General features: G+C 36.0%; 2 protein-coding genes across 2 annotated transcripts; one reads left to right on the top strand and one right to left on the bottom strand.

Annotated features, from left to right (window-relative positions):
* Positions 1 to 1,233: 1,233 nt before the first annotated feature.
* Positions 1,234 to 7,287, bottom strand: zgc:162171 (uncharacterized protein LOC565931 homolog). The gene is made up of 4 exons (XM_051114539.1): positions 6,713 to 7,287; positions 3,578 to 3,858; positions 3,153 to 3,472; positions 1,234 to 1,424 (listed from the first exon to the last, which is right to left on the bottom strand). The coding sequence occupies exons 1-3, from the start codon at positions 6,903 to 6,905 to the stop codon at positions 3,272 to 3,274; spliced, it is 675 nt and encodes a 224-aa protein (XP_050970496.1). The 5' UTR covers positions 6,906 to 7,287; the 3' UTR covers positions 1,234 to 1,424; positions 3,153 to 3,271.
* A 1,201-nt stretch (positions 7,288 to 8,488) lies between these two features.
* rab39bb (RAB39B, member RAS oncogene family b) lies at positions 8,489 to 14,764 on the top strand. Its single transcript, XM_051114540.1, has 3 exons — positions 8,489 to 8,891; positions 9,603 to 9,829; positions 12,976 to 14,764. The coding sequence occupies exons 2-3, from the start codon at positions 9,615 to 9,617 to the stop codon at positions 13,400 to 13,402; spliced, it is 642 nt and encodes a 213-aa protein (XP_050970497.1). The 5' UTR covers positions 8,489 to 8,891; positions 9,603 to 9,614; the 3' UTR covers positions 13,403 to 14,764.

Raw genomic sequence — 14,764 nt, 5'->3', positions numbered from 1 at the left:
GCTTTGATAGGGACCACATCACATTACAGAATTTTAACCCACATAAAACACTACTAAAACAAACTAAAATCTTAAAAATTCACATAACTGTACTTTTGTCACTACCCAAACAATAACATGTTTCAGTCGTGACTGTTTCGGTAGTGACAATTTTAGATACTTCTGAGCCCAGCTCAAAGATGCTAATCAGCACATGGTTAGCTACCACAGTTTTGAACAGTTGTACAAATATAAAAACAAATTTTATGGAATAACACCCAAAAAAGTGCACTTAATTGCAGAAAAAAGGTGTTCAGTAGTGGCGTTCCTTAAAGTTACACACTTTTGAACACATTTACCTTAAAATAATGGGACGTACCTTCTATACCTTGTAGCTATGAGAGACAGTGACACAGTAATATTTCCTGATCATAAATGTAGGGGTGTAGTTAAAAGAAGTCTCAGCCTATAGACTAAAACATACACTGTTTAGGTAGTGACATGAAAATATCAAATAAATATATATATATATATATATATATATATTATAACTAAACTAAAGATATTTTTAAAAACAACAATAAAATTCAATATTGTTTTTCTAAGTTGAAATGTAGGGGTTATGGTTCGGGACAGCCACCTTCCAATTGAAAGTACCCAATAAATTATGATTTTACATATATTAAGCTTACTGATATTTTAAATATTATTGTGGGTTTCAATAGATAATAGAAGGATCTTAGTAAACATCTAAGATTTGAATTCTTAAATGCTTTTAATTGTGTTTTTTCATTGTGGGACAGCAGTTTGCAGCAATGGCCCGTATATACTGTATATATTATGGAGAATTATGATGGTAACAGGGTTTATGCATAATCGGGGGACACAATTTCAAGTCTTCTTAATATTATGTCCACCAAAATATATATTATTTTTATGTATTATAAAGTATTTAGTATATCAAAATGTGCATATTTGCTAATACAGCAAGGCTGGGAAACATAAAATAAAAAGAGTAAAGGTTGGTTAAGGTGATTCATTATTTGAGCCATTGCACACGTACGTTCATGAATGACACAAAAGCCTATTTCTTTTTCACGGAAATATTTAACTCACATATAAATTGCCATAAAATTATTCATCATCATGTCTGCTGAATAAAAAGTAGGCTTAGTAAAGGTCACTGTTAGACACGCTCCATGTGGCAGACTCTTACATGGCAAAGAGGACAAAAGCAGTCCAACAAGCAGTGAGTAAAAAATGTACATATTATTACTGTATTGTGAGATGTTAAATTGTAGCTACAAGATACATGCAATTATACAGATAGAGTTACACAGTCCAAAACACTTCCTCAAATCATGTCAAAAAGTGAAGCCTATTTAGTAAGAGAGCTGTGGGGATCCATAAATTATGGGCACCGGAGCATGGGCTGAAGAAAACCTCTGCAAGTCAGACAAAACAGATATGGTAAACAGAAAAATTACTGCTGTGAGGAGACAGTAAGCATATGGGTCAGGACATGAAAAAACACTCAAACATTCAGTGACACATTTAAACACTAGGCACGCGCCTCCTCGGTGTCAGCCGAGACACTTCTGCGCAATTACTCGTCTGATGTTAATGCTTTCATTTTTTTACACACGTACGTACGCACACACGTTACACTTGACTGTGTGAATCCACTGATTATTCACAGTAATGGAATTCATTTCGTATGCTGGCACATGACTGCTTAATCACTATCATTTCAAGATCTTACATCATCCTTGATCCTTGATATAAACCATATCTACAAAATAAATATATTTTTTCTTTTGTATCAGCTATTGTGTGTGCAATATTGTCCTGTGCTGGCATAGTTCTACAGAAAGCACTATACTTGAATCAGATGTGTTTGTCATTTTAGAAAAAAATCTAAATTTACCTCAAGTTGAAAAGCAATAATGGACTATTTAAAGGAGTAGTTCACTTCCAGAACAAAAATGTACAGATAATGTACTCACCTCCTTGTCATCCAAGATGTTCATGTCTTTCTTTCTTCAGTCGTAAAGAAATTATGTTTTTTGAGGAAAACATTTCAGGATTTCTCTCCATATAATGGACTTCTATGGTGCCTTGGAAGCTTGAACTTCCAAAATGCAGTTTAAATGCAGCTTCAAAGGGCTCTAAACCCAGCCAAGGAAGAAGGGTCTTATCTAGCGAAACAACTGGTTATTTTCTAAAAGAAATTGTACAGTTTATATACTTTTTAACCTCAAATGCTCGTCTTGTCTGAGCTCTGTGTGAACTCTGTGTATTTCAGCTCATGACAGTTAGGAAAAACTCCCATCTCATTTTCTCCTACATTGCCTTTTAACGTAAAGGACGTTTGACCTTCTTTGAATGTTCACTTTGTAAACACTGGGTCGGTACTTCTGCAGTGATGTAGGACGATTTTGATGTTGGAGGAGAAAATTAGATTTTTTGACATACCCTAACTGTCATGAACTGGGATACACAGAGTTCATGCAGAGCTAGACAAGACGAGCATTTGAGAATAAAAAGTATATAAACTGTACATTTTTTAGATAAATAGCCGATCGTTTTGCTAGATAAGACCCTTCTTCCTCAGCTGGGATCGTTCAGAGCCCTTTGAAGCTTAAACTGTATTTTACAAATTTAAACTCAGGGTGAACCAAAGGAGTACCTTATATGGAGAGAAATCCTGAAATGTTTTCCTCAAAAAACATAATTTCTTTACGACTGAGGAAAGAAAGACATGAACATTTTGGATGACCAGGGGATGAGTACATTATAAATATTTGTTCTAAAAGTGAACTACTCCCTTAGCTGTGTTTTTAGAGCCTCAAGAATCAGTTGAGTGTACAAGCTTGCTGTAGACTGTTTAAAATAGCACACCCCTACGCAATCACAAATGAATGCACACATTTTTAGGATGCAGACTTTATGTCAGGGGCTTTAACAGACAAAGCTGAAGAAAATGTGTGGACGCTGCTCTTCTGCTGCTGTACAACCACAAGAGCTTTATTTAGCTATGAGTCTATAACATTAAGTATTTATCAGAGAAAACTCTTTGTAAACGCTGCATGTTTTATTGATGACATTGTTGTTTTTTGGCATGTGTAAATGTAAGTGCATATAAGTGTTAAGGCTTCATGGTCATGTCTTACCCACAAAGGCTTACTTCAGCACAATCTGAAGGCCCAACAAAGGGTGTGACCGTTTCCTCTCTCTTTCTCTCTATATTTTTCTTTCCCACTCTGTTCTGTGTTCTTTTCATCATCTCACTCTATAATTCACTTTGGGGTTTTCTGCTGGACTGGAATGTTGTGCAGACTGAACATCTAGAGTCACTGCGTTCTTTTAGGTTATAATCAAAAGCAGGGAGGATCAGTACACTAGGATCTGATTCCACAGGAACATCCTCCATGTTAATAGCCATTACATTTTCAACAAGACACATGATGGCTGCATCAATGTTTGTGTTGTCCTGTTAAAAATAAAAAAGAATAATATGAATATAAATGGCTTTTCAAACTGGCACCAAGCCACCAGCTAGGGTAATATAATAACATGTATAGCCTGTAATTAGTACCTTCGCAGACGTCTCATACCACCCCACAAAACCGTGGTCCTTGGAGAAATTGTCGAGTTTGGGCAGTTTGGAACACAAACCATGTCTCTGTTGGTCACACTTGTTGGCCAGCAGGACAGCTGGCAGGGGACGCCCATTGCCAAGGGCAACTTTTGAATCAAGATCTTTTTTCCATTTCAACACAGCTTGGAAGGTGGAGGCACGGGTCATGTCAAAAACCACCAGTGCGCCTACGGCCTCTCGGTAGTACACACGTGTCATGTTGCCATACCTCTCTTGTCCTGAGAAAAAGAGTAGGAAAAAGAGTGTAAGATATTTCTATGTATGTAATTTGAAAGAATAGTTTACCTAAAAGTGCAAATTAGCTTTGAGTTTAAACCTTCAGGCCATCCAAGATGTACAGTAGATGAGTTTGCTCCGTCATCAGAAAAGATTTGGAGAAATTTAGCATTACATCACTTGCTCACCAATAGATTCTCTGCAGTGAATGGGTGCCGTCAGAATGAGAGTCCAAACAGCTGATAGGAACATTACAATAATCCACAAATAATCCACTCTAGTCTATTAAATTAATTAACATCTTATTAAGTGAAAAACTGCATGTTTGTAAAAAAAAAATATCCATCATTAAGGTTTAAGTTTTACCTTTAAACTGCAGATTCTGGCAAAAATACAGGTCTATCATCTATAAAGCTTCATTCAGTAAAAAAGCCCATTTCCTGTTGTCCTTTCAACAATTCATATCTGTTTGAAAATATTTTATCTTGTAATGGTGTATATCGTGCTTGATCTGTGCATATTTTTCTTCTCATTTAGACAAGATGATCTTTTCACTGGAGAAAGCTAAATTAATGGATAGAGGCCTGACGCAACATTTTGAAATTAAAAACGTCTTAATGATAATGTACATGCAGCATTTTTTGATGGACTAGAGACATGTGGATTACTTGAGTACTACTGTGTTGTTTTTATCAGCTTTTTGAACTCACTTTCTGAAGGCACCCATTTACTAGAGGATCTGCTGGTGAGCAAAATCTGTTCCGATGAAGAGACAGTCTTGCATGGCCTGAGGGTGAGTATATATATATATTTTTTTAGCAAATATTCATTTATTGGTGCACTAAGTAAGTTTTAAGTAATTTTATTTGATTGTTTTCTTGTTGTACTGGTCTTGAAATGTTATTTCACTATATATATATATATATATATATATATATATATATTTTTTTTTTTTATATATATATATACTAGTTAAACTAAGACTTGAACTCACTAGTCAGCCAATCAGAAATGTGCATGCATTCCTTGACTGCAGATAACATACACATCTTCCAATATCACAAATGATGTGCTTGACCACACTGGAAAAGCAAAATCTTTAAGCTCTTTTATAAAATCTGTCAGAGCAGACAGATGCATTTCCATTTGAATACGGTTCACAATTTGGCCTGTTCACAGTTTGACATGGTTAACTAACTGTGCCCAATCATGCTGGTGGGACACCTGTAGTGACATGATGATGGTATAATACACTATTTTTTTACACACATTAATTTATATTGATATATTACTCACATACATAAATTAGGACATAAATTATCCTTAAATTATAATCGTTACGAACACAACATAACATGTTTATTGTGTCTGTTTAATTGAATGTATCTTGAACTGAACTGAATCAAATTATACAATATTATGTTAATTAATGTTTTTGTAGCTAGTCTAGGAACTTTCAAATTAATATATATGACGCAATGATTCTCCAGAGTGCACAAGCTTCAATGTTTACCTACAGTATCGCATTGTTTCCAACTCTTGCATCATCGATGTTACATACATTTTAATCCTGATTTCATAGCACTACATAGTTCTTTTGCGGAAGATCTTAAATGGACCTACCCTGTATTAATGCATTATCATGCTAAAAATGAAAACAAATTAGACTTTCACAGCTAATATTCAGAGTTCACAGAGGAGTACTTTGAAATTCAATTTGTATGAGTTCCTGTGTGAGGTCATAAAACTACTGTGTTCAATTAGGGATGACTGTCATGCAATCCTCCAGTACTTTTAAAGTTAAATTCAAGCTCAGAGGCACAGGAGCCATTCATAATACATGCTTTCACAGTCAATAACTATGCCTTTATTTAAATCATATCCGTTTTTGTGGATTTATTGCTGTTATTGTAAACCTGGAAAAGCTCCAAGTTTTCCAATCTGTCAGCCATGTTGCATTAAATGCACTCAGGGAATGTTTTTGTCTTGGAGCTGGTGCGTTTGTGTGTGTGTGAGAGGTAAAGTGTTTTTAGTGTTTTCCACCAGTAGGTGATGTAAGGACCCTCACATGAGACCAATACAAGCACGAGACAATTGAATATAAACACGAGACACACATTCCTGTCCCTGTGGTTCAGTTTACTCTGAGTATAAACACAGAGAGGGATTCATACCGCTGTGACGTCAAATACACCAGCTGAGAGCAGGAAAATCTCAAACGAGGCATTGTATGGACTATATGTAATGACATTGCCAATGTCCACAGAAAGCATTACTCCAGTGATATTATTCATCTTATTCTGTCTTTCTGTACGGTGTGTGTGATTATTTTTCCTAAGAATAAGTATTATGTCACAATGGTGCATTTCCATCTGTGGATTGTTTATAAAACATCAGTGCTAAGAAAATGAAGGATGGAAAAGGTCCTAAACTTGAGTGACATCATATTCTTTTTCTAAACACTGTAAAAATGTTTTTATCTTTTTATCTAAACAGTTTTGGCTCCATCCATTTATTGTGTCACTAATAGTTTCTAATGTATTTTGTGAGTTTTCTTAATCAGTAAATATAAAGTCAAAGCGTATTAATAGCTAGTTAGCTACGTAGACAGATTGATAGATAGATTTCAGGCCCAAAATGGCATGGACAATATAAGTATGCAAGAATTAGAAAATGTTGTGTAGAATAGTTTTATGGCATGTCATTACTTGAAAGCTCCTCTCGACTACCCATATGCTCATTTATTTACATAGGCTTATTGACTTCATTTGATAAAAAAGTTTGTGACATAACTTACTGACAATCATTAACATTGCAGACAAAGAAAAGGAACTACACATAACTTAAGCAACTGACCTGCAATGTCCCACAACTGCAGTCGAATGACTGTCTGGTGATCCCAATTCAAGACTTTCAGAGCAAAATCAACTCCGATAGTCGCTCTGTAATGTTGAGAAAAAACCTGATGCACATAACGCTTTATGATGGAAGTCTTTCCCACACCTAAATCTCCAATGACAAGGACTTTGAGTAACCGCTCCTGCTGCATTTCTGCGGTCTAAAGTACATCACAATTTTATCCAAAAGAAATAAAGCTTTTGTTATATGTAAAATTGAAGTCTTGGGCGGTGCTCTCGCTACATTAAAGTGTTCGTGGATCGTAAAAATGACAAACAAAGCGAAAAATTCACTGCGTTTCGATGGAGTAGAGGACGTCCGTCTTACAGCTGTCAAAATAGAGCGTCTCAAAAAAGCACTTCTTCAAGAAGTAAGAAGTTCCGCACTTCATTTGCCCGACCGTCGACAACTTTTCATTGCGCTTTTGATCTGCTGTCGAGTGTTTCAAGCAAATATCCTATATTGCCCATCACAGTGTGCCTTACTGAACTTCAGGACTAGGCGCAGATTTTGGTTCAGCGTTTAGTTTTGAGAACCACCTATAAACTACATCTCCCATCATACTGATTATCTGATTTGTCTGCTCGTAAAACTTGAAATAGATTGCGCACGTGAAAGACACTGACACGTGTTAAATTTAAACTAAAGGAAGATAGTAGACTCAAGAAGGAGTAAACTATGCCTATACTACTTTTTGTGATGTGTAACCTCTCTAAATGTAAATGTATTAAACAATATTTAAAATCATTTCAATGTAATACTGAAAGGCCTTTTAGAAGTGGAATAGATCAATAGGAAAAGTACAGCAAAAACAGTACAATTTTGGAATATTTTTACTATTTAAAAATAACTGCTTTCTATTTGAATATATTTTAAAAAGTAATTAATTCCTGTGATTTCAAATTCAAAGCTAATTTTTAGCACCATTAATCCAGTCACATGATTCTTAAGAAATTATTTAAATATTCTGATTTTATTATTAGTATGTTGAAAACAGCTGAGTGGATTTTTTTTCAGGTTTCTTTGATGAGTTCAGAAAAACAGCATTTATCTAAAATAGAAATAGTTTGTAACATAAAGCATCTTTGCTAAATAAAAGTATTAATTTCTATAATTTTTCTCAAAAAAAGAAAAAATCTATACTGACTTTAAGCTTTTGAATGGTATAGTGTATAATGTTACAAAAGTATTTTATTTAAGATAAATGTTGATCTTTGGATCTTTCTGTGTATTAAAGAATCCTGAAGAAGAAAAAAAATGTACTGTATAACTGTTTTATTTATTAATAATAAAAAATGTCAGCATATTAGAATTGTTTCTGAAAGATGATGTGACACTGAAGACTGGAGTAATGATGCTGAAAATGTAGCTTTGTAGCTTACAGGAATAAATTGCATTTTATATATTCAAACAGAAAGCAGTTATTCAAAATAGTAAAGATATTTCACGATGTTGCTGTATTTTGGATCAAATAAATGTGGGCTTGGTGAGCAGAAGAGACTTTTTTAAAACATTCAAAATCTTACGGTTCAAAAACTTTTGACTGGTAGTGTATTTAAACACATCAGTTTAAAAAAAAGATCAGTATGTTCCCCGAGATCAGCATGAAATTATGTATGAAACAACATAAGAGAGTCAAAGGACGGAAGCATTAAAATAGTTAATGTTTATAGGGGTCTGTGAGTGAATGTGAATGTCTGTGGCTGCTATATTAGGAGGATTGTGGTACTGGTGCTGATGCGGGATGAGTCAGGCTATATGATGCTTCTGCTGTCGCTTCCATTTCATCAGCACAAAACATCTAAACATTTCTCCATCTTCCAAGCGTGGATCAAAACATGACAGGCGTAAATCATCTTTGACTTTTACGCGACTTTGATCCAGGCAGGGATCATTTCAACAACACGCCGACTCATCTTTAGCAACATCCAAGCAAAATAGACCGCCTACACGGCGCAGTTTAGTCTGCACCTGTTTGTTTTTTTACGTAGAGACGAATGTTTTGTTTATTCTTCGGTATGTTATGTAAATAGTTTATGTCCGTCATTTCATCCAGCGGTTTCAAAAGAGGCTTCAATCCTTTAAAGACTATGGAATCAACCGTGTGGTAGCTTTGAACCGACCAAACAAAAACAACGTAAGTACAGAGCACCGAATAAGGGACCCACTACACAGATGCTTCTACACAAAGACAACGCTTGTTAAACAGTTGTCTGTTCTGTAGATATAGAACAGAGAGTAGGCTAATCGTTATTGTGACAAGGCCAAAGATAGCCAGCTACTGTATTCTAGCTATCAGGCGAGCCTAACAGGGATCACATACTGTCAGTAGGTCATGTTAACTGTTAGACTGGTTGAATTCAGTTACCTGCACGTGAGTAATAAGATAAAAACATATATTGCAATAAAACAAAGTATTAGGTGTGTATTTATGCAATGCTAAAAAAATGCATTTGGTCAATCCAAAAATAGTATGGTGATTATGTAAAAAAGGCTATGTATATTTGCTATATTTTACAAAAATGTCTCACTTAAGTGATAGAAAAAGAATAAATAACCAGATACTTATTATAACTGATGCAGGCCTTAAAACTCTGAAAGGATGATTTTGTGCCTCAGTTATCTTACCATAGAAAGCAAGGACAGAGATAACTACAACACATCATTAGAAGTGGTCACAAAAGCTTTAAAGCAAACAATTTTCTCCTTTAAGTAAACTGGTAAGGCAGACGACATAAAAAATGTGAGTGAATAAAATAAAAATGTGTCTCTTTTCAGTTCTGTCCTTGGAAATCATGAACATGTTTTGACAGCATCTAATTCACTTCTCTCCTGTTTGTTTTGACAGATCTAAATAAACATGGAGGCAATTTGGCTTTACCAGTTTCGACTGATTGTTATTGGGGACTCCACTGTTGGAAAATCATGTTTAATTAGACGATTCACAGAAGGCCGCTTCGCACAGGTGTCGGACCCGACGGTCGGTGTGGATTTTTTCTCCCGCCTGGTAGAGATTGAACCCGGGAAACGCATTAAACTGCAGATTTGGGACACTGCAGGCCAGGAACGCTTTAGGTATTATAAATCTTTATTTTGGATTATGTTACATTAGACCTTTCTCATAATTCTGCATCACTGTTCAATAATTTATTGATTGTTCATAGGGTGAATGGCTACATTTCATACAGAGTTGTTTAACCTCAAAAAATTAAAATCCTATAGACCCCCAATTCCATAAAGATGTGTGTCTGTGTAAATAATATCATTGTTTATTAGCTCAGAAAGATTTTTAAACTGATTGGCGCATTATTTTACACATTTAACTATTGTACAGTGTCAAACAGTTGCTTGTGCGTCGAATGAACCTTTCACCTTATAAAGTTATATCATTAGGCTTATTCAAGGAGTCCGTATCCATCCACATGATTGGTGTTTCCATGGTATCCATGCTGATGTATTTCACCCCAACTTGATGACAGACTGATACGCACGTCACTGATTCTTCTTTTTTTGTGTTCACCTTTGGTGATTCAGAGATACTGTCTATATTTATTTACTAATGAATGCAGCTCAAGGTCTCTTTACCAGCAGAAGTTCTTTTGCAGAACTTCTACAGGAAATATAAATATTGGTGAATCACTGCCTTCTACAGTGTCACAAATGTCTGACTTAAAGTGATGTGAGTAGCTCCAGAGGCCCCTCGGCATCCTTCACAGCTCAGTGCGTTTCCCAGCGGTACTCCTACACAAGCTCAGACCTTTTTTTTACAGTCTCACTCTGATGCCTTTTTACACATTTTTTTCGTCTACCTTGTTGTCATTTCTGCCTTCTGTTGCAGGTTTACATTTTCTGTTCTCTCTGCTCCTGTCATACACACAAACGCCTTTCTCAGATTCGTTTCCTAGTTTTACAGGACAGATTCTGTTGTACAGCCACACTCCATTTCTCATAAACACAAAATCTGATATCTTTATCTATCTATCTATCTATCTATAAACTGGTTTTTCAGACAAGGCTTTATGAAGCCATCGTTCAAGTCTACTGTCACTAAATGTGCTTTTTAGTTAAAATGACAGTTTATTTTGTTGACATTGATAGCCTAGTGTGACATATTATCGTTATGGGTGTCCCAAGTTTGAATCCCGGCTTGAGGACCTTTCCTGATCCCACCCATTTCGCTTCCTGTCTGCTCTCCACTGTTGTATCATAATAAAGGCAAAACATAAAAAAAAAATCTTAAAAAATAATGACAGTTTATTTTCATTTTATAGTCACAATGTAAGACAAGTAGTGACAGATATTTTCTTCTGTACTGTGATGAGTAAAACAGATTATCTAAAAGAAAAAAATGTAGGACGGGATCTCAGTCCAGTCCATAGGTTGTTGATTGGATGGAGGCAGATGTGAATGCAAACAGTTGATGCAGTGCTGACAAAATCATGGACAGGTCTGACATACAGTTGGGGTCAAAAGTTTACATACTCCTTGCAGAATCTGCAAAATGTAATTATTTTACCAAAATAAGAGGGATCATGCAAATGCATACAAATTTTTACATATAGTCCACAAGATAAAATAATTGTTGAATTTATAAAAATAATCCCATTCAAAAGTTTACATACACTTGATACTCTTAATACTGTGATGCTACCTGAATAATCCACAGCTGTGTTTTTTTTGTTTAGTGATAGTTGTTTATGAGTCCCTTGTTTGTCCTGAACAGTTAAACTGCTTGCTGTTCTTCAGAAAAATCCTTCAGGTTCCACAAATTCTTTGGTTTTTCAGCCTTTCTGTGTATTTGAACCCTTTCCAACAATGACTGTGTGATTTTGAGATCCATCTTTTCACACTGAGCTTCTGTAGCTTCTGAAGGGCAGTTACTAAATGAAAGAAAAATATGACATTTAGGCAAAATAATAATAATGTACATATCTTCATTCTGCTCAAAAGTTTTCACCCCCATCTCCTAATGCATTGTGTTTCCCTCTAAAGAATTAGTGAGCGTTTGAACCTTCTGTAATAGTTGCATATAAGTCCTCAGTGTAAAAAGATGGATCTCAAAATCATACAGTCATTGTTGGAAAGGGTTCAAATAGACAGAAATGCTGAAAAACCAAAGAATTTGTGGGACAGCAGGCAGTTTAACTGTTCAGGACAAACAAAGAACTCATAAACAACTATCACTAAAAAAATAAATAAATAAAAACAGCTGTGGATCATTCATGTAAAATGGATCATTCAAGCATATGTAAACTTTTGAACGGGGTAATTTTTATAAACTATTATTTTCTTTTGTGGATTATATGTAAATGTCTTTTATGTAAAAAAATCTTATTCAGGTCAGTAATAAATATAAAAAATAACATGCATTTTGTATGATCCCTCGTATTTCGGCAAAATAATTAACATTTTGTAGATTCTGCAAGGTGTATGTAAACTTTTGACCTCAGCTGTATGTCTAATGAAACTGTTGTTTCACCAAAATATCAAATTATGACAATTTGATTAAAAGTTACAAAAAAATGTATACATTTGCATTTATGAATTGTTCACATTCATATCAATAACATGCATTAAGAAAGTATGTTTCATGTTGACTTTAATGCTACTTTCTAGTGCTGGGTGATATACCGGTTCAAACTGTAAACCAGTTTGAATTACACACAAGGTGTGAATTTTTTAAAAAACTGACATAACGGTACAAGTGCCATGAATTGAGAAGAGATCCCTATTAACTACATAAGCTTCTTACTGGTTGGAAAACTTTTAGAACTAATAATAACACAGAACTAATTCTTTAACTGGGCAAATAAACCAACTGTAAACGCCCCCTTTAACGGAAGCCAGATGAAGACGAACGCAAAGAGGAGAAAATATTGTTGCAGGCAGAGCAAACTCACTTTACCATGGGTGTAATAGTGGAAGAAAATACTGAAATGTGGTTGAGGGTTTATATGCATGTATTTCTGAGGGGGAACTGACTGTCTTAAGAAAAGTTTATATTATAAAGTTTATAAGTTTATATCTTTGGATCATAATGCAGTGGTTCTGCAACAGTTTCATGCATTTTGATTAATATAATGGACCAATCAGGGAAAAAAAACATGATCAACCAGCATTACTGCTTTCTTACATTCACATGTGAATTGCAGTTCTGTATTCTGTATACTACCTCAATTCAAATTCAGTATCAATATTTCATTCTGTTATGCCTTCTTCAGGTCTATCACCAGAGCATACTACCGTAACTCCGTGGGAGGCCTGCTGCTCTTTGACATCACCAACCGTCGCTCCTTCCAGAACGTTCACGAGTGGCTAGAAGAGGCACGCAGCCACGTGCAGCCCCACAGCATTGTCTTCCTGCTGGTCGGCCACAAATGTGATCTGGAACCACAGCGTCAGGTGAGCCGGCAAGAGGCCGAGAAGCTAGCGGCTGCGTACGGCATGCGCTACGTGGAGACTTCAGCACGTGACGCCATAAACGTGGAGAGAGCATTTACAGAGCTAACACGGGATATATTCGAGCTGGTGAAGAGCGGGGAGATCACCATCCAGGAAGGTTGGGAGGGAGTGAAGAGTGGGTTCGTACCTAACGTGGTGCATTCGTCAGAAGAAGTGACAAAGGGCGATCGTCGGTGTTTCTGTTGAGTTGGTAATCGCCACCCTGCTACCTATCAAACATTTGGGCCCTGGTGGACAAAAGAAACGCTTCCTCCAATCACAGGGTCTCCCTGATTATGACATCATCACCCCTTTCCTGCCTGCTGAATGCCTAAACAAGTCCCACCATATCGCTTCACTTTTCTATACTACTTCGCTCGTTTCCCTAATCACGCAATCTTGTATATGGCCAAATTGAACTGCTGAGAATGGAAGGTTAGTAAAAACTATTGCAGAACTCCTGCTGAAAGGCCAGCGTGCACTTTAACTGTGTCTGCACATCTGTCATTCATTCTGTTGAGCCACTAAAGTTAGACTTCCCAAATAAAGATGTTCTGGCTTTGGACGTCTCCAATATCTGGGACTAAGCTTGTTCCAGGTGTCATCTATTGGTTGCATCATGGGAGAGATAACTGACTAACACAGGTTTTACTTGCTGACTTCAAAGATGAATGCTGGGATACTCATTTCTATTGACTCGAAGATCTCAGACTTGAAACATTTGATTGCTGAAGGTGTGATGTGTCTGATAAATTTAGTAAATGAACGACAAAGGGAAGAGATGTACCGCAATATACTACGTGATCTGTAATGATTCCCATATGAACAAAACTAGATTTTCACTTGTAATTGGTGTGAGATAAGTATGTCACTTACATGGTATGATAATGGAGGTTCATTTTTATGATCTAATGCAAAGATTCATAAGGGACTACTGAAAGTACATCCATGAGCCCCAGATGGATTAAGAAGTGTGTGCATTGTTTTACAAATATTAACATTTCACTTATCACACATTACCACAAGAGGCCTCTGGTGCTCACCAGAATTACAAAGAAACCTTAATCAGTTGTACTTGAGTACATCTTTTACACCTTTTATCCCAAAGAGTGTTTCTGATGTTACAGCTTGTGATTGTACTATCTAATGTGAAAAAGGCAAGCTCTTCCTATAGGTTTTCTAACCGCCCAGTGAGGGCCATTGACCTTGTACACATTCACATAAGGCATCTGTATCTATAGAGCTTGCATTGCCATGTATTTACCCTTACTTTATTCATCTATAACATCTTTACTTTTTGAAATGACTTGCTCTTCACTTTAACTTTCACCCCTTTGAAATAAATCCATAGCCACTTTCTTGAATCTGATTGGAGAAGATGTGTTGCTACTGTTCAGAAGTGGCTGAGTAGTTAATCTGTCACATTATTGGACAATATGAAGCCATTTCAAAACATGGCTGAAACAGGGTCTCAGGGAAGAACCAGAAGATTTTGGATTGGGTTGACCACTCGTTTGCTTTGTAAGCTTTTTGTGGCTGATGTGGATTTGCAAGGACTGGCTGTACAAA

Source organism: Labeo rohita, chromosome 7 (assembly GCF_022985175.1).
Source record: "Labeo rohita strain BAU-BD-2019 chromosome 7, IGBB_LRoh.1.0, whole genome shotgun sequence".
Classification (NCBI taxonomy): domain Eukaryota; kingdom Metazoa; phylum Chordata; class Actinopteri; order Cypriniformes; family Cyprinidae; genus Labeo; species Labeo rohita.
Note: the sequence above shows the minus strand (reverse complement) of the source record. Positions and strands in the feature narration are given on the sequence as shown.

Excerpts from the sequence above, each read along its gene's own strand:
- zgc:162171 (XM_051114539.1), bottom strand. The coding sequence starts at position 6,905 with ATGCAGCAGGAGCGGTTACTCAAAGTCCTTGTCATTGGAGATTTAGGT. Across the intron at positions 3,859-6,712 it reads GCAGTTGTGGGACATTGCAG|GACAAGAGAGGTATGGCAAC; the intron begins GTCAGTTGCTTA and ends TCTTTTTCTCAG. Across the intron at positions 3,473-3,577 it reads GGTATGAGACGTCTGCGAAG|GACAACACAAACATTGATGC; the intron begins GTACTAATTACA and ends TATTTTTAACAG.
- rab39bb (XM_051114540.1), top strand. The coding sequence starts at position 9,615 with ATGGAGGCAATTTGGCTTTACCAGTTTCGACTGATTGTTATTGGGGAC. Across the intron at positions 9,830-12,975 it reads GCAGGCCAGGAACGCTTTAG|GTCTATCACCAGAGCATACT; the intron begins GTATTATAAATC and ends TGCCTTCTTCAG.